Genomic DNA, 26,541 nt, shown 5'->3' with positions numbered 1-26,541 from the left:
TGTATTACCCCAGCTGAACTAATAAAATAGCGATGAACTGATGAAATGGACTAACGTACGTAAAGAAATTAAAATAATCAAGATAAATAGGTTTTTTTTAAAATATAAAACAAAGGAAATGAAATACCTGGAAAGAAGAAAATATACAGAAGGCGGCGGGGGCAATTGACCCTCACTTTTTACCACTTTCCCCCCTTGCTCTATGGCCTCTTAATACTAATCCTTGTCTACCAAGAGAAAGTAAACTGTACGTGCCCCACCCCCTTCATCGTTTTGGAACCCAATTGCCGCTACTGATAAAAAGTGATGAAAAGAAATAGTATAAAAAAGCAACAAAAATGAATAAAAATATGTATAACAATTAAAAGAAAGAATAAACATTGAACTTGAATAAAAAGAAAAGCTACATTAGAAGCCCGTCAGCTTTGAAATACGGACGTTGCTGCCATCTGTATTGGTTGTTAGAACCAGGGCCGTATCAAGGTTTGTGGAGGCCCCTGGGCAAAATGTTTGGTGGTGGCCCCCCCATTTTTTTATTTATTTTTACTAGGAGCTTTATTAGATCAATATGATAACCACCAATTTTCAGCAGTTGAAATGGTAGACCTGATTTTAGAATCAGTAGTAATTCACAATCAAATATATCGCAGATAGGTTTGCAGGGCGAATAGCGCAGTAAAATAAAGTTACAGGACGAAAATTGTAGCGCTATAGCAGCAGTAAAATTCTGCGTCTAAATGTCTATAGTATATTATGAAGAGTGAACACCGTAACTACAATATATAGTAAATATTAAGGGGGTTCAGACGGAAACAGAGAACTGAGCAGTAGACTGTACTTACGTACATAATTTATTATAAATGATATTATGTACAATTAAAAGTAAATATGTCACTACATTTGCACGGTCCATCTACTGGACAATTACCGACAGGTTCATTGTGGAAATTGTAGTAACTACACTTTCTTCAAGAAAATTCCCAAAGGCTTTTAACACTTATAGTAGACACACTTTTCTTGCCCTTTTCGCCGAAAATTCATCTACTATATCACCGAAGTCCAATTCACAAAGACGTTCATGTTCAATGCTTAATAAACAAAGATTGGATAAGCGATCCTGTCCCATGGCAGCATAAAGCCTGTTTTTAACTAATTTCATTTTTGATAAAGCGCTAGAATCTCCATAATTCTTTTCCCTAGAAAACTCACAGTTCTAATACAATGTTATTAACGAAATAAAGTTATGTACTTCGTAGGATTATTTATTATCTTAATCGTACCTGAGAATTGATTGATGGAATAAGTGTGCCTTATTTCTACACCACAGCTAAATCAATGCATGGTATAAAGTATACTGAGCTTCAGATATCTACAAACAGATCGACTGAGAGATGTGCTACAATTGGATCCAGAAGAGTGTGACATACGACAACATTGAAGTTTTTTTTTATTTTTAAAATACAACTTCTGTAATTTTTCACAAGCATAGCCAGCTGGTTAAAATATTTTTTTGGTGGAGGCCCTTCGCAGCTTCCTTTTGGCGGGGGCCCCGGGGCAATTGCCCCAGTTGCCCATAGGTTAATCCGGCCCTGGTTAGAACTGTGCAAGTTGAGCTATTATACGTGACAAACTGAGCATCTGCACGCGTAGCACTTTTCTTGCTGTTTACAGGACTTTTTATCAGCGCTTTGAATGGGAAAAAAATGTTTGCGCTCCGGTGTAACACGAGAAAGAGTGCAAGGAACCTAACGATTGCTTTCACAAAAGGTTATATGGTGATTAGCGCTATCATCTTTCACGGGTCGTATATTCCGGTGAGAGAGAGAGGGTAAGACAGAGAGGTAAAGGGTCGAGAAAATGAAAGCAAGAAGACAACAAAATATCGAGCCAAGAAAGAATATTGAAAAAATGCTGAGTGAGAGAGAGAGTGGGGTGGGGGAGAAAAAAGAAGACGCGGATGAGAGAGATAAAAAGACAAAGGGAGAGTGTTGTTTGATTGATTTTGCTTATTTTTACTTCTCTTTTCTACTACTCTTGTTCTTTGCTTGTTTCAGCTCTGCCTCGAGTGTACGATCCATTCAAACCTGGTCATTATCTCACAGTTCGTGGGCTGCTTCTACACGTAAATAAATTTTCCCACAATTCTCACGTTCGAACAATAGTCCTTCCGAGTCCAAACAAGGTCAGGAGAGTGGGTCGAATCTAACGCAAGGAATTAGGACTATCAGTCTCATGGTGAACAATATACAAGTGCAAAGGGACTCGCACTATTTGCATTTGATTAATATACTGGTGAACAATTGCGCACCGATTTCGACAATACTGTTTCTACTGTGGTGTGTTGCGAGTTTTATCTTATCGGGGATGATCCATCGATAACATAACTGAAATTCTTTCATTCTTAGTTTTGGACTTTTAACCACTGTGTTAATTTTAAAATACCAACGTTTCGGAGGCTGAATCTGCCTCCGTTTTCAGGGTAGTGTGTAGTCTACTAAATCATACGGTGTCTACAGTAGCGAAGCGTAGTCTTACGAAGGAGGCAAGCAATGTTTCAGTACAACAAAACATGTAGTACAACGACATGCCGAGGGGAAAGATTCAAGGTTTATAGCCTCATTTACCCAGTCGCTGGATTTGTCAAAATATCGTAATAAAGTGACTGTACTAAAAATAAACGATATGATCCGCAAACGTCACATTTACTTTTTAAAAAAAATCCAGGTAACGTTATTCATATGATATTAAACGTTTTGCATATGCGAACTTTCCGCATACGACTAAAGGGAGACGGAATTTCTTACTTACTTATTAGTACCTTTATTTGTTCATTATTATTTAATATGGTCAAACGGTGACCAAACCGATTTAGATAAAAAAAAAAATGGAAATCATTTGTTTATTTTACGCTGCATGATGTAATTTAGTATTTTTGGGCACCCTAAAAACCGCATTGGAGTAACTTAAACACTAAATAAAAAGTTAAACACAAACAATAAAAAATCCATTTCAAAGCAAAGAAACACATGCATAGACGATGTACTCACCACAATAAATTTCAAACTCTTGGTCCATTGGATGCCACCCTTTGGAAATGTCGCACAAAGCCCCTTGGGCTAACTTGTTTTTAAGTCCGGTAAATGCGGTGTTGGTATCTCTCTCGAGCTAAACGAAGCAATTTTCAATTGCTCAATAATACACCCGCACTTCACATCAACCGTTCCTAAATACGCGTTCATTCCGATAAATTCACAGCACAAAACACGAAGCAACAAACACTCACACTATCCCACGCGCTTTCCACAACTGCAAGCATCCACACAAGATCACTTTGAAAATCTCTGAAACAACAGAAAGTGATACCAACCTATTTCCTTAATTTTTTTTATCCGTCACAAAAGATATATCAGTTTGGAGATAAAAATTACGCGGAGGAATTAGAATCATTTCAGCAGAACGAGTATGTACATTAATATTTAAGTAATAAAGTGTCATACAATGGCGTGCCCGGGGCGAAGGGGGGGGGGGTGGATGGTAGCCATAACCCCCTTTTGGCCCAGTATATCTAAGAAAAAACGTCAAAGGAAGGAAAAGATGACAAAATGGGGACCGTAAAAAGACCCTGGGAACACCACTTGCGTCATAATAATAGAACTTAAAACATATTCGGGCCTCCCCGATGGCGCAGTGGTAGTGTCGTCGCCTTGTAATCAAGGGGTTCCGGGTTCGATACCCGGTGGAGGCACAAGTGTTTCAGATCCCATTTTAAACTGTAGGTCCAGTCCCGATTAGCCTTACTGTGCATAAAGTGGACTTAAAACAACAAATCAATCAATCAATCATTAAAACATATTCTTGTGCTCATAATATGCAGAATGTATACCATTTACTTCTATGCCATGTACAAATATCAGTAGATAGTTCTTTCTCAGATAGCTTTATTTTCACCCCAAGTTTTATTCAAAAGCAGTCAATTTATTGATTGTAAAATTTGTGAAAGAGCTCACTTGAATTACTGCGTAAATAATTTGGCAGTTGCAAACACTGGTAGCGGTCAACACTTCTGGCGTAATTTGAGCTGGACCGACCAGGAAGCAGGGTGCAGGACCAAGGTCCGTCCAATCTTCCCTCCCTCCCTGAGAAAACTCTTCACGGGGGTGTAGAAATTCCACTGCCCCAACTCACAATGTCAACTTTTTTTACGCGTTTTACATTTCGCGAAATTTAAAATAATTTGTAATATAATATGATATATATGGAATTTAGAACAGTGATAATAACTTCTTTTAGTTATTTTATGACTAACAATTATTATTATATTTGCGATCTTGTTTACGTGTTCATGAAGACAAATATTCGTTACTAGTTTTTGCTGGTAACGTACCCATAGATGAATCCTTCTGCTTTCGGTTGAACTCGGCTATTTTCGGGAATCACGCAAGCTCGGAAAGCACAGCTTTTTGTAGAAGCTTTGTGGACGGGTTCCACCAGAATTTCACGCTTCGCCATGTGACTCCTTCGGAGACCTTATTTTCCCGCAGAACGGCTGCAAGCATTGAGGCTGGTGCTTGCTACAGAGCTGCTGGGGGAGTTTGCGGCCGCATTTTTTCGCGAAATCGAGTGCGATGGAAACTAAATACGGTTAGAACATTAAGTACATTAAATGATATTCGAATTATGCAAGCAGTGCTTGCATTGCTTGTACTATATCTTCGCCTCTGGGTGTCTATGTAGAGTGTGAGAATAAATGGTTGCCCTGGAGGATTATTCTGTGTGGCCAAGGCTCCACCTCGTCTGCTGGTCACAAGGACCTCTGTACACGAAGTTGCCAGGAAGGATTATCAGTGGCCCAGGCTCTACTTCGTCTGGTGGCCGCGTCAAGACCAATTTTTGTACGTAGGTTGCCAGGGAGCAAAGAATTGATACTGTTGGATATCAACCCCAAAAAATGAAAAACTCCTTCAATGCCGCTTACGTGCAACTGTCAGACCTTGAATGGTTGTGGGCATACAGTTCTCACAGTGCGTGTGCTACACTGATCCTCTTTTGTATGTTGACTGGCCAAAGCAGGGTTGGTGATGTATCTGTAAAGTGATGTAAAGGTGGTTGTTGTGCAATGTATATGAATAATCTATAGAGACTGTCCGTGGGATATTAGGTGTATGGAGAGATTTTAAAATTAACACACTGGTTAAAAGTCCAAAACTAAGAATGAATGAATCACCACTACAAAGAAGAACTGAAATTCTTTGTTTTGGCGCGCACGCACCCACACTGAAATGTAAATTTCTACTGTTAACAAATTCTGCATTATTGGGGGCTATGGTTCATGAGACCACCATTTAAAACAAAAATAAGACCCTTCAAGTCCTGTCGAGACGAGAACGAAATAAATGTCTGGAAAATCGAGTCGAACGAGATAAGACAATGTTCATCTCGCCTCGATACAAACCAGTAAATTACAGAGTAAACTTATCAAAATTTTCACATACCTTTTTGTTTCTAAACCGATTGAATGATTGATTTGGTTTATTTAACTTCACATTTCTGCCACTTCTCGCTAATCGCAAAGATGAGGTTAAGTGATGATATCCTAAAATTGATGAAGGGACACACAAAAAACACCCATGCCAGGATTCGAACCCGGGATCCCTGACTTCGTAGCGCGCTGTGCTATTCTAAGCCGATACGAGAACGAGAAGGGTATTTGCCATTCTCGGTACCATTCCTATGTGGCAGTTGAAGACAAACATAATATGGGAAGTGTGAGAAAATAAGGAACCTTGGATGAAGAAAAAAACAAATGTAGGTTACTTTCCCCTTCCTCAACACACAGAAGAATATCTGGTAAAATTTTCCTTCCTTTTTTCTTAATGCATTAATATATTAATGGTCTTGGGAGATGGATCTAACGCCGGAGAACGAAAGGTGCTTTGGGATTTCGAGTTTTTTAACCGAATTTCTCTTCACCCTATAAAGAATTCGCAGTCTCTTTTTCACGCGACCTTGGCGTTCTTTTATTGCTCAATTAATGTAGAAAATGTATATGTGAGGGGAAATTTCCACACCTCTTCACACTCCAAAGAGCAGCAGCCAGTGGAAGGCGTCGGTTTCTTATCGTGAGGTAGATATAGAACATATGTGGTGCTTCACTTCATTATTCGTAGAGAGGGTGGGGTGAGAGGGCTAGTGGAATAACCGCGATATGGAATATCAGTTTAGATATTGAATAGGAACGAAAATCTGAGATTAATAATTAATTTAGTTCATTTTACTTTCTACCACTTTTGGCTAATCACGAAGTCGAGGATGAGTGATGATATGATGAAATTGATGAAGGACACTCACAAAGAACATCCATGCCCAGGCCTTCGAAGCCGGGACCACTGGCGTCGTAACGTACTGTGCTAACTACTAAGCCACGGAGGCCGGCAGAAAATTTTGGAACCAAGTTGAAAATGGGACCAAGACGTCCCCAACGAGTATATGAAACTTTTGTACAACTCTTAACCTGGGACCTTCGTTGGCTAGGTCGCGAGTAAACATGATTTTTATTGACCTAAAGGAAAATTAAAGTTTATGTTCTAGCAAAATTACAAAGCTACAAAAAATCACATAAAAGCTACAAAATTATATACATTTATCAAGCTTGTATTCAATATCCTCCCAAAACCTTATTAGCAAGTTTGGAGTTAATTTCTGCAAGACTGTTATCAACAGCATCGTTTAAAGTGGAGAAACTAATATAATCTACTTTCCTTCGTTGAAATTTTTTCTCCAGTACCATTTTCCTACCATTACCCTCGGTTCCACTTCTCAAAACGACATTGTCGTTGTAGGAATTGAGTACCCACCAAAGCACAAACATTTTTGATGATTTTTCGATGCATTATTCTGTTGTGGGGTTATAAGAGGATCTGAAGTCGAGAAATACAGAGTATCTATCATAGCACATATTTTGCAGCGTACTCTTTTTTGACACTACATACCCTCGAAAAACAATTTTATATTCATGTATCACAGTGCACAGATTCACAATTGCCATTAATTTTGCATTAACTTTGCAACTACAATAAGCAAAATGTGGCAGTTGTAAATAATCAGGTATAGATATGGTTTGTCTGATTAAGTGATATAGTACAGTAATTTTGGTTTAGAACTTTTCGTTTGCCAAGGTCTAGAACGAGACCCGAGTGTCGTATCAATTTTGGCAGACCTCCATGGCGGTGTGGTTAGCACAGCGCGCTATAACGCCAGGATTTACGCATTAGAATCCCTTCATCAATTTCATCTTATTACTTATCCTCGCAATTAGCCAAAAGTGACAGAAAAGCGACGATAAATAACAAAAAATAAATCCAATCGTCTCGATTTTGCATAGGAAGTTTCGTTTCCCGTCTCGAAGTATGTGGCTCATGCTGGTCACGAATTTTGAAAGGCCGTCTCGGACGAACGAGACTTTCATTTTTATCCTGCTGAAGTATAGCGAAAGAACAAAGAGTCTTGATACAGCAGTTCGAACAGAAAAATCATATTACAAATTTAAAATTCAAAGATAACAAAAATAGTACAAAAGGATTACAACACAATATATGCATTAAAACACGGTACACCGCCTAGGAACGACTGAAATAATGATAATGTTTATAAATAAATTTAAAAATATATATATATTGTCGAATTCTTTGGAATTATTTGCTGAAACGTTGAAGTTCTTAAAGAATAAATATTCGTGTAGTTCACAGAGAAATTGTAGAACAGGGTACCGAGATTCTTGAGATGAATTTGTGATTATCTGTTTCTTGTAATAAAAAGTGCTTATTCAGAGTTTTAGTTTATTCAACAGATTCCCACCGCTATATATAAAAAAAATCTGAATGATATAAATAGTGTCTCAGTTACCATTACCATCTGCATTCTATCCTTCCGGGCTTTGACTAGACAACGCAACGAGGTCTCCTTGGGAAACATTGAATGAAACATCGAAAAATGACTCTTATTGTCCCTACTCCCACGCAAGGTCGAGCTACATTATTGCAGCCTCATGCAGGATGATATAGACTCGCACCATATTTCAAGCGATGAGAAAGAAGCAAGGTTCCCTAACGGTGTACGATCCAGATTAATCCCCATGGCATACTTTTGACTTTGAATCTACCGCTCTGTCTCTCATCGCTCCCAAGACCTTCTGAAGCGAGAGACCCATTGCAATTTGAGAAATTACTTCAGTAACGGATTCAACAAGGTCAAGAACCTCTATGCAGCCGCCTGCACATGGAGCTTATTTTTCTTCAGAACATTTTTCTTTCTGGCATGAGATATCAAGGTTGAATAATGGCGCGATTTCTAGTGCGAAAGGTGCCAAGGTTTTCTAAGGTTGCTGGCAGTTCTTTCCCTCTCGAATATTGCTGAGTAATATTTTTCAGCTGTCTCGCTAGACTACTCTTAAAATAGCCACCTGGAGGCAAGAGGTGTGGATTTTTGCATATGTACTGTACATGTTTTTTTTTTTCCCCCTTAAGGAAAATTCATATGCTCTCAACGGATTTATCCATCTCACTTGATGTGGATTACTTGGGTAAAGTTTTATAGTGCATATAAATGAATATTTGGGTCGTTAGTGCATATTTAACTAAACGTGCATATAATTTGCATATATTGGGAATTTGAGAGCAATTTTCACGTAATTGTTAGTTTCAAGTTTGTCTGCTTCATTTTTCCCGTTCATTGTGTCAGCATTAATAAATAGCCAGGCCCGTGCCCAGGGGAGGGGCCACGTTCCCCCCCCCCCTCGACCTATGAAATATTTAAATGTGAACCTGTAAAAAGCTACGAAAATAACATCAACGATTTTTCAAATTTGTAAAAATGTCGATTTTGTCATTGCATAAATGAATGGGTTTGTAGGCAGGCTCTAGAATTCTTCAGCCCTCAACACTGAGTAGTTTTAGTTTTATAACCATTGATGCAAGGGTACCAGATTCCCGATTTAGTTCGGACAGTCCATTCATTTTAATTCCTGTCCCGACTTTCTTCGAAGCAGCCGTCCTGCTAAAATGTCTTGTTTTTTGGTTAACTCACATTTACACATGTTCTCTGTGTAAATTAAATTATACTTATTAGCAATTATTAATATTATATCAATTTCATCACGTCGTCACTCATTCTCAACGTTTCGATTAGACTTGGCAGAGAAGTGACATAAAATATTCTAATTCAATCAACCTCACAGGATTTCGAATCTTCTCTTTGTTCCACAATTTTTATTTTGGCAGTCTTAACTACACGTAAGCTAGATAATGAATACGCACTGCTATATATATTTTCTTTATACCTTCTTTTTACCTATTCATGAAATAAGAACAATACAGTATTACTTAATTTAAGCATTATGAATACACCATTAAGTTATATAATTATATTAACACATTAATTTAAACATATAGGCCTATTATTATCATACTATTATTATTTCTGATACACTTTGTTCGGACCTAAATACGTATATTTTGAAATACATACCAGGCCACTCCCTCAAAAAAAATTCCTGCGGACGGGCTTGTAAATAGCCTAGTTCGTCTCGTCTTGGACACTAGTTGAGTCAAGGATATTTCAAAACTCATCTCATAGCGGCGCAGGTGGTCTGGTTGCGAAGGTAGAGAAAACCCACCCTTTCATCAACCAACGAACGATCTTTCAGAGATGTGTGTCACATTTCCAAATTCCAGCAACAACACTGGGGTCGCCTTATTTGAGGATTATCTGTTAATGTGACATCTTGATAAATCTGCGAGAGTGTGTGTGTGTGTGTGTGTGTGCTGCTGCAGAAGTGACAATAAATGCCGAAGGAGAGAAGATGTAACAGCATACTGCTCCAACACAGGCGTATATTCGGGGCTATCTGCGAAGCCCAGACTCCGTGACCAAAATACAAAAAAAAATATCTATCAGAAAACGTGCATAAAATTGTTCATTTCAATAAGATGATGAACCTGATTTCTTAGGAGTTGGAAACATTACCCGCTTTCTTTGAATTCGCGAGGCGGCTGGCCCAGCGCCGGCGGGCAACTCCACGGGGGTGACGGGCAAATGTGACAGAGCTACCACAAAAATCACCCGATCAATGTTGCAAACCAATTTTTCCCAGTATGTAATTTTCCCAGGAACGGGGAATTTTGAAGCCAAATTATCGCAGGCAAGGGGAAAGTGTGGCATATGGCAGGGACAAGAACATCATTGAACGCTTGCAGAGAAGTTGAAAAAGAGGTCGTTGACCTTCAAACAACTAGAGATACAGAGGGGAAGTAGAAAATTGTTGTCTGACTGGGAATGGTTTAGTAGTACATCTAAAAATTACCGAAATGACAAGGACTGGTTCTAGTCTAGATCGCGTCGAGTGGATTGTATTTTTGTGAATGATATGAGCTGTGTTGTGTAGTGAACTGAAATGAGTGACATAATTAACAAGCTGTCTATTCGGCTTACGAATGACGATAAGCTCCAAATCGTTATGGATTTTTTTTTGTATGTCCACTTTATGAACAGATAAGCTAATGAGGATCGGACCTACAGTTAAAGTGGTATCTAAACCACCATGTATCGAAACCGGAACCCCCTAGTTTCAAGGCAATGACGTTACCACTGCGCCAACAAGGAGTACTCGAACTTAAAATCGTGAAAATAGGTAGGTTGAAATTTTATATTTATTCTCGTATATAGGTCTGGATAATATTTCACAATATGGGCCTCCTATTTATGCAAATAAGAATAAAATTATTGAAATCCTTTCCTTACTGACAGTGTACATTGCCATGTTTTATTTATGAGGTATATATATATTTTTAATCACAGAGTCACATCACTTCAACCTGGCACCCCAAATGAGTTAAAAAATACAAAAACACTCCCACCAGCAAATTTTTGTCCATTCGAACACTATAATATGGTGCGATAGCCCAGGTTTTTAAGCCAGTATACGCCACTGCTATGAGCGTATTTTTTCCTTAAAGTAGACATAAAAATACAATAACTTTTTGCTATTATGTCTGTCGATGAATTGCAGCTAAATATTGAAACAACATACTGGTGAGGATTAAACATGATTTTTGGGTGCTTTTCGTCACGAAAGTAGTAGTGATTTGAAGTGGTAATTTTACTATTCAAGTAATTTGAAGGAGAAAGATAGCAGTCCTCTAGAAACTGAGATAGCGTCAGTGGAATTTGTGTACTTATTGATATATCTAATGCAGTCTTCATGAAAACAACGATAAATAACATAGTGAACTGAAATGTTACTGTAAAAGAATGAGATATTGATTAATGGAACGAAAGAAGCATAGTGTTTCCAACAAGATACGTATATTATTATAATTGCAATATTGCCGTTTTTAGAGCGAGCCTCCAGACAAAGAAATGCGTGTAATATAATCATTTTGTTACATGAGATTAAAACATTTGTAAATTAGTATTTTTGGGTGATCCTAATTAGCACAATGTGTCACACTTTCAACTCTATAATTGCGTTCAGTGAGTTACGGATACATTTACTTTGCATGTAAGGTGTACAGAACCTAAAAATAGGTTGTTTTGAAAATTTTTAGTGCATATTTTGGCCTTTTTTAGTGCATATAAATCCGTCCCCTAGTTATAACAAGGATGTTACGAAGGTAATAGGTGAAGGGGTATCATTTTTATGGATTCGTGCCCATGTTTCATGCAAACACTTAAAACCTTTTCACTATAATAGTCTGGTAAAACACTGACACTACATTGATATTCAAAGCTTCAAATGTCACTTTGTTGAATGCTTTTGCTCTAAGTTATTCATTGATCTCATTTGGGGAAAACTACATCAAAATCTGTTAAGTTCAGATACGAAAAATAAATTGATCTCGGCTGGATTCTATTTTAAAGTGAATTTTGAGTGCAAAATGGTAAGTGTGTTTTTCCTCTGTTAGTGATTTCTGAGCTTAAAAGAAAAATCTAAACTCTAACTTTCAACACGTGGTGGTAACGCTGTCGAGTTCCAATAAAAGACGTAGTTCGGATCACACTTTAAACTGTAGGTCAAGTCCCGGGTAACTTATCCGAGTATAACGTTGGCTTAAAGGTTGACTCTGTATTAGATGGGGACAGCAGGAGACCAAGTGTTCATGGTGATTTCCCAGTTCGCTTATGCTTAAGGTAAGAAAGCTTACCCTTACATTCAATGCCTTGTCAGGGTTCAAAACTGGGACATCTGGTCCGGTAGCGATAAGTTTATGATTCATATATGCAAAACTCGGTGAAAGAAAATACAACTATTATTATTACGACTACTAATTATTATAGATTATATTATTATATGATTTCTTTAGACGAAGGGGAAAATTTGGCGAAAAGGGAAATTTTGTCCCTTGGAAATGGAAATTGTTCCCTTAGATTGCCATGTGGCAACACTGCCAGGATGGCTGCTTTTACGTGCTAGTTCGTCAAACGCAAGCGCGGATCTACGGGGAGGGCGATAGGGGCGAGAGCCTTAGCCCCTCCCAACTGCCAGGTTTTTGGATATATTACTATTATGCTTAATATTTTTGAATACTCAAATGCACTCCTTTTTTTTAACACTAAGTACAAGAAGCTGGAGAATATTTTTTTTAAAGTTCACTTTATAGTTTATACTCATAATAGACTAATCCGAACTGGACCTACAGTTCAAAATTGGATCCGAACGCCGGTGCAACGTGCCTAAAAGAGGATTGAACCAGAGATCCATTGAAAGAATAGTTTGTTGTTTTTTTTCTTTGTTTATTCACTTTACTCCTCATATCTGATCGTTCAGTTTACCGTGGCTATCTGAGGAATTATGATAACGACATCGATAATAACCATTTACTACTCCGGACCCCTTTTTGCAAAAACAATACGCTAATCTCTGGAGTATGGAAGTCAGCTTAGTTTCTTTTTATACTACTGGATATAATTTACGTAAAACAGTGCAAGTGTAGGTTAAAATTGATTCTCGGTAAGGTGAAGTACCCCACTGTAACTTCTGCATCCGCCACTGGTCAGAAGCTTTCCCAAAATATAAAATTGGTTGATTATTTGCCTGGAATATGACAGGGAGTTCCCCATGGGGGAATCCACGTGGAGAAGCACATGGGCACGTCGTTACCTCCCATAATATTAGGAATCACACTCACCTGCTGATTCTCTGGATCGTCTTCCCTCGGGCGTCCCAGCCAGCGACACATGGCGGCGCATATGAGCAGAGCCCCCGCGATGATGCATCCGACGCCTATGTAGCGAATAGGCTCCACGTAGGACTGGGCCAGGCCGAGCCAGTTGAAGAGCGCCCCGACGCACAGCAGAATCAGGCCGTAGCGGTAGGGGCGCTGAGACTGCCTGTCCTGGGCGGTCCGAGTTTGCAGGTCATGGAAGCGGAGGGACATCGCGTCTCTCAGCTGAGGAAGGCCTCTTGTGCGCTAACGTCCATCAACTCCAAACCGTGGGCGGATTCCTGCAACGAAGTGAATGCGATATATATACATTACAGGCAATTTATAGAGAGTATTATGTGATGCTATTAGATGCCAGGGCAGCTGTTTTCTAATATTCCTCTCCTTTCGTAAATCCGCTATGATACTCCAAAATCTGGGGGCGGGGGGAAATGCATTTGTTCCTTCTTGAACATTCACGTGAATCTTGTATGGTTTGCTCAGTGGCGTGTCCTGGATTTTCGAAAGGGGGTCGGTGTGTGCTTTTTTATAGTAGTCAGCCCTCATTCTGCCATGTTTTCCTGCTATCGAAGTCTTTTGGGCCAAAGGAGTGGGGGCATGACCACCACCAATCCTCCCTTGGGCACCGCACTGAGTTTGCTTTGGCTGTTGCCTAGATATTCTCAATTAAAATATAAGTCTACTAAAATATCTAGACAACAGCGAAAACAAACCACACGAAGATTCTCTAGAATGAATTCTAAGCATATGTAATGTTTCAGATTATGGAATATCATAGCGGTTTTACGACAGGACAGGAGAGGCAAATTCGAAAACAACTGCCCTGGCGTCGGCCAACCGTCTGAGTTTACAGTTCAAAATAAATGGACAAATAAACTACACTCTGTCCCGGGAAACTCTGGAGCTAGCGAACGACAAGCAGAGACTCGAGAGGACTCGACAAATGAACGCGTGATAGTGGAAGTGAGTGAGGTAAAAGTTATTTTCATTCCCAAATTTTAGCAAGGACATGATTGATTTTTTAATATATTTTCAAAATCTCCTGGCTTTTTAAAGTTCATCCCTGGTTTTTACAGATTTCCAATGATCTTCAGGTCAGTGAAGACACAGATGCCTGTATTATTAACTATGCCTCCTAATCTGTCCGGTAAAGACTGAAGCTCTCACGTTATCTAAAACCTGCGCAATTATGAAAAATGATCATGAGGATTGAAAAACAAGCTCAAGCAATCAGTAGCCAATGAACAGTTTAATGTAAAAAATACACACTCCAATCATCACCCAATGTAGGAGGCCAATGGAGAGAGATTTTTTGTTTAGAATGGAAATCTACACTTAAACAATCGCACGACACACACTAACCGTACAATGTTCATCTTGAATGTAGAGGATATGATGAATAATTGCGATACTAGCCTTGGAGCGTGTATTACAGATTTTGCAGATTTCCACCGTAAACCAAATCTCTCCAGGTCTCACATATAATAATAAGAACAATAATTGTTATAACCAATAGGTTAATAATATTAAAATTTAATAATAAAATAGGAAATTAATAATTATTATTATTGCATGAACAGATAAAAAAAGAAGCATGTATTTATTATCTGGCTTATGTATAATAAGGTTCACTAACATTTGTATAAAAACAGCTGTACTACGAAAAATATTAGTGTTGTGGGATTATTTATTGAATAACAAAAAGGATGTTAAGTCCTGATGTATTATTAGTAGTGGAACATAAATTTTCACGGACTTTTAACGCAAAGCTGTATAATTACAATATAATTCTTGTCTCTGTGTAGGTTCTGCGGAAATAAATCAACTTCGTATTATATTTACAAGAGCAACAAATATTTTCATATTTAATTTCAAACTTTGTTAATCTTTCGGGAGGTGGGAGCTAGGTAAGGACCCCATCCCCATAATGTATTTGGAAGCAAACCATGGGGCGCTCTGTCGTTTCTCCTACCCGTAATATGTTCGACTTAATAATTATCAGCCCGACCCTGTGGCCGAGTGGTTAGCACATCGCGCTGCGACGCCAAGGGTCCCGGGTTCGAATCCCGGTCGGGCTTGGTTGTTTGTGAATGTCCATTCATCAATTTCATCACTCATCCCAATCTTCGCAAATTAGCCAAGAGGCACAAAACGCGAAGTAAAATAAACTAAATCAATCAATCAATTAATAATTATCAACCGGTCAAATTTATATCAATATTGCTACTCTTGCTACTCAAGTGTTGCAGACTTGAAATTATCCTATCCTGTAAGCTCGACAACCCGTTTAACTCTTGCATTTCCGAGGCACAATAATTTCTATTACGGGACTCTACATGAGAGGGTATATGCAACGTGCGACTTCCTTCCCTTTCTACACAGGCTCAAGAATAGACGCAGGCCGCTGAGCGTAACGCACTTTGTCTCTTAGCCCAGCTTGCTCAGCCATCACCCCTGAAGGCTCAGCTGGCCAGATGGATACGAGGCTTCCTCGTTCGTGTCTGGAGGAAGCGGTGCATAGATGGTCGCGGAAGTGGAAGAAAGATGCAGCTAACCGGAAGTTACGTAGGAAACTCGACAGACGGTGACAGCACCGTTACAGCAAAAGCCTTCCTCATGTTGGGGCACAACAAAAAAGTCATTAGAACTAGCTCGCTACTGTTGTTTGGAAGTTTCAACTAACTGCAATGCAGTACCTTGCGATGGGCAACTCAATTAAACTTATTCGCAGTGACTTGTAATGAAATTATAATTTACTTTACAGTTACTGTTTTTATCATATGTACTTTAATGAGGTACCTAAAGAAAGGAAAATTGATTTAAAATGAAGGCCAAAACAAAATAATTCCACGACGTAGTTTATTTAATGTACACCATTGATTACTACTCGCAATAATATTCAAGTAGGTGTTTAAACTATCTAAAATAAAACATGTAAGTACCTAAGTAGTATTTTTATGTATGTGAAGTTATAAATATATAAACGTTAATTTACAAATCATTACTTCCTGGTTACTCTTGTGAATGACTGGTCCCCCCTTCTTGCACATTAACGACAAAAAAGAGAAAGCCCGTTTTCAACAGACTATCTTGTTTCATAGAGTTAGGGAGAATATCCAATTCTCTGAAGGAAAAACCTTAGTTCAAAAAGAAGGCGTGTCGATAACAGGAGCCATTACCAATCAGTCACCTTACGTCTTCTTGAAACCCACACTTCCCGTCTCAGGTTTTCATATGCCGCTCCTTCCTGTTCATTGGGCCTCTTTGTCGCTAGGCAACCCTTTCCTGGATGACGCTGGGTGGAGAAGATACTTTACATGACGTGGTTGCCACGGAAACGTCAAGACTAAGACTGACATAAATTAGTTTGCCAACCTTCTGTGGGAAATCGGGTATAATGTTGCAAACTGTGGTCAGAGAAAATCGATTTTGATTACAACGGCCCCGAATCCCTGACAGGCAGGACCCAATTCGATTCCCCCTTACACGAAATTAATATTGCAAACACTTGGAATAGGACTGTGGAGAGATATAAAAGAGTAACAAAAAAATATAATCATCTTATCTTCTAACAGAAACTGTTTTGAATTTCCCTTCTTAAAATAAGAATAATCCAGCGTCGTGAGGACAATTGGGGAGCTACGTGAAAAGAATTAACTGACTCCTGTCTCGAAAACAGTGGCGCTGACCACGCGTTACCCAATGGACAGGCTCTTAGATGGTTGTTGCGTCATGGAGTTTAGTTTTAGTGTGACACTGGGAGGGATTTTAATATATTTCTACACAATATTTGAATCTTTGATTGAAAAACAATGCTTTAATGTCACTTGTTATTGAAAGTGCAGCTATTTGGAATAATGACTTATTTTCACTGCTCTAAATAATTAAAGATAACTTCCACCATTAAAATTCATGTAATCTTCCCCTTTCTATAAAATTTCTAAATAAATGATGTCGTTATCTAATCGAAAATTTTGGCAAGCCGGAACGGCAACTAATTTGTAACGGTGTGATCCTTGGAAAACACACACATACAAAGAAAACAAAGATAGAGAAACTTATCGCTTATCACCCTCACTATGTCAATGGCACCTGTGTTTACATGGGAAATATTGTAAGTCACCTGTGTTGATACCAGCATGATTCTGACACCCGCTTTTCTGATAAGCAATATATGTGAAAGCAATGAGGCATCCACTATCTCCCTCACTTTAACTCCTTTTTCGCTTTGGGTGCTCTTATAGCTGTTGAAGTATCCCGATACTTGATACTACCATAAAATACGAAGTGCGGTTATGAAATTACGGTACTGAAGAGGCGCGCGGTGGAGGAACAGTGGTTCGGATCCCACTTTAAACTGTAGGTCCAGTCCCGATTAGCCTTTCTGTGCGTAAAGTGGAGTTAAAACACCAAATCAATCAATCAATTTTACAACTTATTTTCGTTCGGCGCCCCCTAGCCACGGTTCTGAACTTGATAAGACTAAGAAAAGCAGGCGAAGCGAGCAAGAAAATTTTACGAAAAGTATTAAATTTGAAGTTGTGGGTGGTAATTGACCCCTGCAGGTACACTTGGCCGTCAATGTTTGCCCCCCCCCCCCTGTAGTTGCGCACTGACTGTACTGCCGTTCAAGAGAGCTTATTGCTCTCAAAATCCTGCCATGAGAGTTTCCTTCCGTAAAACACTACATAGTTCCCTCAGCATGCTTTTTGATGATGCAATACCTAAAAAAAACAGAGCCGTTGTCGTGTGGGCGTGAACCTTGCCCTTTCACCTAGGCTGTTGTCACTGCGGCAAGCAGGCGACGTGATTGGTCACATGAGGAGTTACCTTCCTTACGCGTCACCGCAGGTGATCGGAACAGTCAATCAGACGAGCATGTTCTTGAAATCTGCCCGCGCTCCTATGCTATTGGAGCGCGGAAAATAATACTGGCCGTACCATACATCATCCCACCAACATTAAAGTGTGCATGTGTGTATGTTGTATTGCATACGCCTGAGAAAACTTCTTAATTGCTGCACACGTCGAAGCAATGTAGAAAATAGCTACAACTCAGTAATATGAAATTAAGCTTCCTTGTGCGAATGGAGGGTCTGGGAGGAGACTTGTGAAACATGTGTGCAGAGATCTGTATTATTTCTTGTTAATTTTACAACTTAAGACATTTATATTAATAGTTATCTCATTAAGTATTCTACTCGTATTATTGGCAGTATATAAAAAATCGACAGAATACAGTTTAGAGTAACATCAGGAAATGGGAGAACATTGCTAATCACAGGCCTAGTATGCCAAATGGCAGCTAGGAATTATTATAGTACTTATAAATGTTCTGAAGAAGGGAAGTATATTTTATCACTTCGTGTGCGCATGTTGCGTTTTATTCTATCCCATTCTTCTTTACTTATAATAACTTATTAGATCATATCGTATAATAAGAGCGGGATACATAAGTATCACCAAGCAAATTGTTCATCATCATGTTTATTGCCTTTGTTTTCCGCAATGACGGCTTCAAGAATTGAAACAAGAAGCTTAAAAAGCTGTTGACAAGCATACGTAAAAATCCATTCATTAAAAGCATGTAGGATGCAAGAGAAAATTTAATGAAAGTAGTCATGGACAGTTTGCCGAGAAATACTTGTGCATGGCCTTACTGTTGTATTTATTTCTCACCCTCTTCTATTAAGATAAAAATGCTTTGAATTTTAGGAAATATGTAGATACAATAACTGCAAACCATCTCGGTTGGATAAACCGCGAAACAACATTGGTTTGACAAGTGTCCTCCTGTTCTGGCTACCGGACTGGCTTTTTCTCTGCATTCGAAACAGGTTGTGGTTGGCAATGAAGGTCAACATGTGGTGCCACAAGTACTTCCACAGTTTGTAAAAAGTAAGGAAACTTCTATCGCACTGCTCTACTTCGTTCGAATGTTTCTCACGGGCTGATAACGTGATTGCTAGGTTTGCTGCAGGGAAGACCAAGTTCAATGAAGACGCTGATAAAGAACTTCCTCACAATTTTGGTTTCTCTTGCCTCATACTACACAGCTAGAAATAAGTAAAGGCACTGTAATATATTTTTGGACATGTCTTTTCGTGTCGAAAAAATATTACCAGTCTGCAAGATTGCCCAAATTTTGACGGCAACTTTGCTCTGCAGTGTTCTCAAACTAGGTTTAATTCTATTACATTGTGCGGTTATATTTATGATAGTTATTCGTTCCTTTAATAGTTAATCCGACATTTATTGTTTTGCATTTTAGGTATTGCACCTACACGAAAAATGTTGAGGCTTGCATACATGGTTGAATTTGAATTTCAATTTTTTGGGTGCGTCAGCACTTAAAGGATATTTTGCGCCCGTCATGTTATACGGGGTCCAGCCCCTTACCTTACCTAAATTAACTGTAATGTCGTTTACTAAAATATTAAAACATTCCGACTTCGGTTAAAAGCTGAGGCTGTAATGGGGCACTCTGCACACACACACATGGATACAACAGGACGCCAGAGCCTCGTTAGTCTGCTAAAGCAATCAAGGGTGTACTACATGGAAGTGGGGCTGACAACTGGGCGTAACGGGGAAGGATCGCCCCTTACACCCCTTGCATACATGGTGCCTTGCATCTTATACGTATATCACAATCCAGACAGTTTCGTTAGGTACTCTATTCACTTTGCACCTATTCCTTCAATTTTTACTTTATTGTCCCTTGAAACTTTCAAAAAATTACTAATTTTGTTAATATTGATGAGAATGGTTCAACTGCAGAAAGTTTTCCTTAGTTTGAAGTACAGGTGTCCTATATAATCACAATAGCTGATAAAGATTACTACAATTAATTTGTATATTTCTAAATTAGTGTTCATTTTCATTTACGATGTGCCACTGGTGTGACGTTCGTATTTAATTATAGAACTGGGAGTATTCAATATCAAACTATTATTTTACCTATCAAAGTGGCTGTTGCTTATAGGAACTTCGCGAAGGACAAAGAATCATTTGGCATAAATGTAAATCGGATCATAAACAGGATTTTAATTATTTTACCTTGTAATCCAAACATAATCCATCAGAACTTTGAATTATTATCATTATTAAATTTTTAATACGATGGAATCAAGGAGTATACATTTGGTGATCTTAAGTACACGCAAACTAGATAATCAATATATGCTGTTATATTTATATTCTTATACGATCTTTTTAACTATTTTTGTAATAATAAAAATCCAATATTAATAAATTTACATATTTTAATTTGTATTTAATTATAATTTATTTGTTTTAATTTTAACATTATTACTATTTCTGGGACACTTGGTTCGGACCCCCCGAAATATATTTCTAGCAGTGACGTGCGGTGACGTCCACACTTGGGGTAGCAATGAGTGGCGTGCCCAACAGGTCATAACCCCCTCCCCTTTTAGGGCCCAGTATTCCTAAAAGAAGAACGTCAAAGACAGGAAAACTTGCAAAGTTAGGAATGACTACAAAAATTGTACACAACTTCCACCCACTTTCGAAAATCAAAAATGATTTGATTTGACTACTGAGCCCGAGATGCCGGGTTTGAATCTCGGCTTGGTAATGGGTGATATTTGTGTGTTCCTTCACAAATTTTATCGTATCGTCTTCGCGATTAGCCAAAAATGGCGGAAAGCGAAGTAAAATAAACCAGATCAAACAATCAATCAATGAATGATTTGATTCGCTTTTTTGACACATTTGGTTAATCGCGAAGATGATACGACCAAATTAATGAAGGGACAAACACAAAGAACACCCATGTCCAGGTAGGGGTTCGAACCCGGAACTCCTGGTGTAGTACTGTGGTAACCACTCCCCCACGGTTGGTTGATTTGATGTTTTAAGTCCACTTTATACACAGAAAGGCTAAGCGGGACTAGACCTATAGTTTAATGTGGGATCCGAACCACTATATGCCTCCATCGGGTACAGATCCGGGACCACTTGCACTCCCCACGGAGTTCGGCCGACAACAAACATGAGACGAAGGCGCTAACCATTCGGATACGTGGGTATCGGTAAAGCAAACTGCATTTTTTCTGAGTAGTAATTTTCAATTGAATTTTTTGAAATACCATCTTTATATATGAATAACGTTTTTTCAAAAATTTTGCAATGCTTGATTTCCCTAATTTCCCCATCTCAGTATCTCGTTCTGAAGGATCCGGGCTCGAGCCCTGGCCTTTGCATGAGTGTTTATTTTCAACCATTCTTCACCCGTTTAATTTAATCAACGTTCATCGTCATGGCAGAAATTAGGTAAAGCGATGCAAGAAAGAAAAAATACAAATAATTTTCTCCCAGTGCATCTGTAGGGCACTGTGAAATCAGAAGCCTAGAATTCTCTGTTTATGATTGTCCCTCACGACTTTCATAAGCTCTTAGCTACTTATTGCGATTAAATCTATACAGCATAGAAAAAGCGATGGGGGATAAACAGGTAACAAAACACACCTTTTTCTACTTTCTTCAATGATATACATTTGGCTTTTTGAGTTCTGGGATACATTTTTCATTTCTAATTTTTTCATTATTCACTGCAGGCAAAGTACAACACATAGGAACAAGAATGCATGCTCGTCACGAATTCCGGCCTGAATTTTTCTTTGTGAGGTCCCTTCATCAGTTTCATCATATCATCACTTATCCTCATTTTCGCGATAACCAAATGTGGCAGAAAAGCGAAGTAAAATAAACCAAACTAACAACAAGAATTAGAACGCGCGTTCTCTTGCCCAAATAAGTACATCCGTATTGATGATTGTTTAGCTTATCCATTTTTTTTATTAGAGGCCAAGAGATTAGTATATTTAAATAAAACACTACTAAAACAAGAGCAAGAGAGAGCGTGAGCAAATATTTGTTATTTAATCATTATATATTCCATATTTGAAACAAAAAGAAAGCATAAAATTTTTGTCTGCATATAAGACGTTCCAATTGCATAAATAATAAAAGTACATCCCATATTATACATACATATTGTACAACGTGTAAAAAGTAGTGCAAATACAGAGAACATAAGTACTGCAGAAAAAAAATCCCCTTAGATCTTTAGAGGATTTACAAAGGAAGCGAAGGAAATCCAATCCCCTATCTGTCCTATAGGAGATAGACTGGAGGACCTGAAAGTACGGGCTTTCAACCATTGGAGCGGATGCGAGCGGGCAAGGGAGGTAGAGGCAGAAATCTTTCCTCTCCCTTCGGAAACCAGTTTCTACCTGGAACTGTGACGCGGAGGAAGAGCGAGCTAGGCCAGCTTTGCCCGCTGAACGCACCAAACGACGAGAAGCGCGTGAAAAAAAAGTGTTGTATATGAACTGTGGCTTCAACAATACAAAAAATATTGTGATTTGAAAATAATTAGAGATTTGAGATTGATTGATCTATCTCTGCTAGACTCCTCAGTGCACGTCACTGATTTCTAGATACGTGCCTGGATGGAATTGTTATCATCAATAGTTATAAACAAGGTGACCTTCATATACATAACCTATCGGTTATCAGATGTTATCTAGTACACTTTATCGTAATTTATTCTTGACTGAACGGTACAATCATTGATTGAATTAGGTTATTATATGTCGCTCTTCTGCCAGTTTGGCTAATCGCGACGATGTGAATGAACGGTAGTAACACGAGCCCCACAGAGGATTATTCTGGCTGTAGGTCCAGATTCCAAAGCCTCACCAGTCTGCGAGAATGCAGTCCAAGGTGGATTACAGGTTGACATTGGGTGTCTTAGGAAAGGGTAGACTTACACCCCACCGAACAGTAGAAATACATAGGCAAGTAAGGAGACAATCACTAGTAAATATGGTGTATGTAGTTTATGTAGTAACTGTAACTCATTAAAAATAAGTATACCGTGTTCCCTAAACAATTTGAAGTATCTGTTCGATCAACAATCTTTTGAAGCAGTCGGAAAGGGGAGAGTGTACCAGTCAAGCGAGATTTCAAATTTCACTTGCCTGCGCAACTACTACGTCACTGGATCACCATGACCTTCCCAACTGCAAGACAAGGTTGGATTGATTACGTCATCGTTCGGAAGAACCACTTCGATATTTAAACTTACATTGTGCCAGCAAGTTGTCCCGTCACGAACAAAACTAAACCGGAGACATCGCTTGGAAATACGACATTTGTAGTACATGCAATCTTCACGATAATAATTCCTCAAGAGTGTTTAAATGTCAGCACTTGGTGTGTGACTTAGTTACTTCACAGTCATGCATTTTGCTTCCCAGTAGTTGCCCACGCTTCAGTAGACTTTAAATGCATATTTTCCTTGTGACGTCTTTTCAGTGTGTTTTGAAAGCCTTTCACGTGGTTTACAAATACGAGAAATACTAACTCCTTCGGGTGTTTATTAGACGCTCTTTTAGTGTCCCCTAGTGTATACTTTAACAGAGGTAGAGTGGAATACATAAATACTACCATGCAAATTGTCCATAATCATATTTATTCTTGTTGGTTTACGTAATGAGAGCTTCAAGAATTGAAATGACAACAAGCTGCTAACAACTCCTGCACCAGCGTAGGTAAAAATCCATTTATTAAAAACACCTAGACTGCAAGAGAAAAATTAATAATAATATTCGTGATCAATTTGCCAAGCAATATTTTTACCTAAAAAATCGATTCACTTATAATTGCTTGTGTAAGAGACACAAAACACACTATAGCGTACTTTACTCATCGTTACTTTTCTTTAAATGTTTTTAATAGTAATGTTACACCCAAAGGAATAAGCAATTTAGGTAATCGCAGAAAAAATATTTTATTCAAGGGCAGAAATTTTACCTAAAAATAAATAAAGGACCAAATTTAGTCCCGTACAGTGGGATGCACAAGTATTGCTCATCAAATTGCCCAAGTCTTTTTTTTTTAATTTCTCTTACATCTTACGTGTTCTTAAGAAATATATTTTTTTGTGTATGCTTGTAACAGAGGTCGTGAGCAGCTTGTTTGGCTTTTTGTTACAATTTTTGAAGATCTCATTGCGTGAAACAAAGAGCATAACAATTTGCTTGGTAATACTTATGCATCCCACTGTACAAACTCTACAATCAAGACACCTGAAGATAGTTAAGTATCTCTTACATCCTCCTCCAAAGCTGATGAGGCACTCACCCCTCCCCGCCATAACACATCCGCCCTTTTGTGCTCAAGTCTTCCCGTAAAATATTTCGGGCTGAAAAAAGTTCACAATAATAACAACAATGGTTAGCAATATCTGAATTGCACTGCGAACACTGAGCAAGGCTCATCTCCATACCGAACAATAAATTCCAGATCTTCAAGTCTTGATAGTTTCATGTATGGTTGACTCACCCTCTCCCCCTTCAAGTGGTGCCCGGGGAAAGTGACGCACTTGCCATACTCTAGATACGCCACTGCGGTCAACCTGGTTTTGATGTTTACGTAAACGAACTTCTCTTCCCTCAACATGAAGGGACACATTTAGAGAAACCCAAACAAACGTCCCTGAAGATCAGAGCAACGACCTGAAGGGTACATTCACACGAGTTGCGCTTTAATTTGGATCCAGATGGCGCTCCACGAGATTCATTGCCGGTCGAAGCTGACGGAAATCTTTGCACCAATTCGAACAGCTGACAGACTGCTTGAGTGCAGCGAGCGAGTTTACAATGATCCTGCATCACAGATATCTACTAACAGAGTAGAGCAGGTTGTGGCATTACAATTTGCTGATAAATACCACATACATATACTGCTAAAAATATTATTCGCAATAAATCATTGAAAATTTGATATTGACATTGTGTGTACAAATGCACAATGCGTACTGAAATAAATTGTTTGTGGCAATATTGATATTAATAAGGGCGTACAATAGGCAACTTGGTTGAGGCGACAAGGATCGTCGACGGCCAAAAATACAACAATTGCCAATTCGAGAATTACGTCACAGCTGTAACTAATTACTTCATGACCGGGTACACGACTTAATATCCGCGTGATTATGAAAAAATATTTTAACGAGTATTACTGTCGTACTTGCCTATATTTTCTTGATTGTGCTAGGAAGATGAGCACGTCATTATTACTGTATTCTTTACGGGTCATGTCCTAAATTGATTGTGGTTCTGCGATTTCAATGTAAATTACGTCCATGTCGAAGTGCTTTCTCGATTTCCAACACCAAAACAACGCAGAAAAAATGTGCGCCAGAGGACGTATGGTCGTTTGCGATCAACTGACCGCCCTGCATGTCGCTCAGGCCCTGTGAGCCACGTGAGCGTTGATACATATAGAATATTTGTGTTCGCCTAGTTCACAAAATTTATAACGCAATTACGAAACTTGGAATTCAACAGTCAACATACCACAAAAGGTCGTTCGTATTATAAATACAAGTTGCGAGGGGGGGAGACGGGAGAAGAATATTCACTATGTCGATTTATTACACAGCCTGCCATAATAAAATACTCTTTCCTTCCTCTCACGGTAATTTCAACCTTGCGGAATGATTCCACTGGTCGACAAAATTGATAGGGTGCTTCTTTTAGTCTTTTTTGCGTTAATTTTCGATCTTTTTACTATATTTATAAAGATGGGAGGAGTTTTTACTGATTTATTTTTAGTATTTAAAGTTACCTTTAAGTCACTATATAGGATCTTAATACATACTTTTGTTCGATTTTTTGTACACAAAATCGCTTCATTACAAGATTATAGCATTACTACACTAAGCCATCGCAGCAATAAAGAAATGAAAATTTTGTTTGTCGACCAAATTCATCCCGGTGTCTCATTTTTCTTAAATTGACAAAATTTACCAAATGTTATTGACTTAACTCTAGTAGTTTCTGAAGCTTACAAGGTCAAAGATCGTCGAGTAATATTAATTAGTATTGTAAATGACAAATTCAATTAAATATATGTCGAGGAAATATATCCTACGCCATCGAAAGTCTTGAATGTCCGTCAAGGAAATTCCATGTTGGAAAGTGTGTCGACAAGGACATCTTGTGCTACAGTGCACAGGAAACTTTACCTGAACCTGGAACGTTGGTAAATGAGGAAATTGTAACAGGCGCCTTTGTTGGATGTGCACAAGGACAGTGGGCTTTTCCCCCCCTCACACTAGCCCAATTATCTTTCATTGTAAATTTTCACCGAGACATTGACATTTAAAAGTTGAACTCATGATACATTTACAATTGCTCTTATCGCATAGTAATAAATGCAAGGGCTGATACGTATTACGAAGTTAGTATTACAATAGAGACATAAATTAGAGATGACACTATCTTCT

At 38.6% G+C, this 26,541-nt stretch overlaps 1 protein-coding gene across 1 annotated transcript in view; it reads right to left on the bottom strand.

Moving 5' to 3' along the window:
- The window catches only part of LOC145998512 (uncharacterized), a 53,811-nt gene that overhangs the window by 25,806 nt on the left and 1,464 nt on the right, over positions 1-26,541 (bottom strand). The window contains exon 2 of the mRNA XM_083134937.1: positions 13,182-13,498. Coding sequence (XP_082991063.1) covers positions 13,182-13,430 — 249 coding nt within the window. The 5' untranslated portion in view covers positions 13,431-13,498. The remainder of the gene's footprint in view (positions 1-13,181; positions 13,499-26,541) is intronic.

The sequence above is a fragment of the Lepisma saccharinum genome, chromosome 14, assembly GCF_977018435.1.
Source record: "Lepisma saccharinum chromosome 14, izLepSacc3.1, whole genome shotgun sequence".
Lineage (NCBI taxonomy): Eukaryota > Metazoa > Arthropoda > Insecta > Zygentoma > Lepismatidae > Lepisma > Lepisma saccharinum.
The sequence above is the reverse complement of the archived record's forward strand: the minus strand, read 5'-3'. Positions and strand labels throughout refer to the sequence as shown.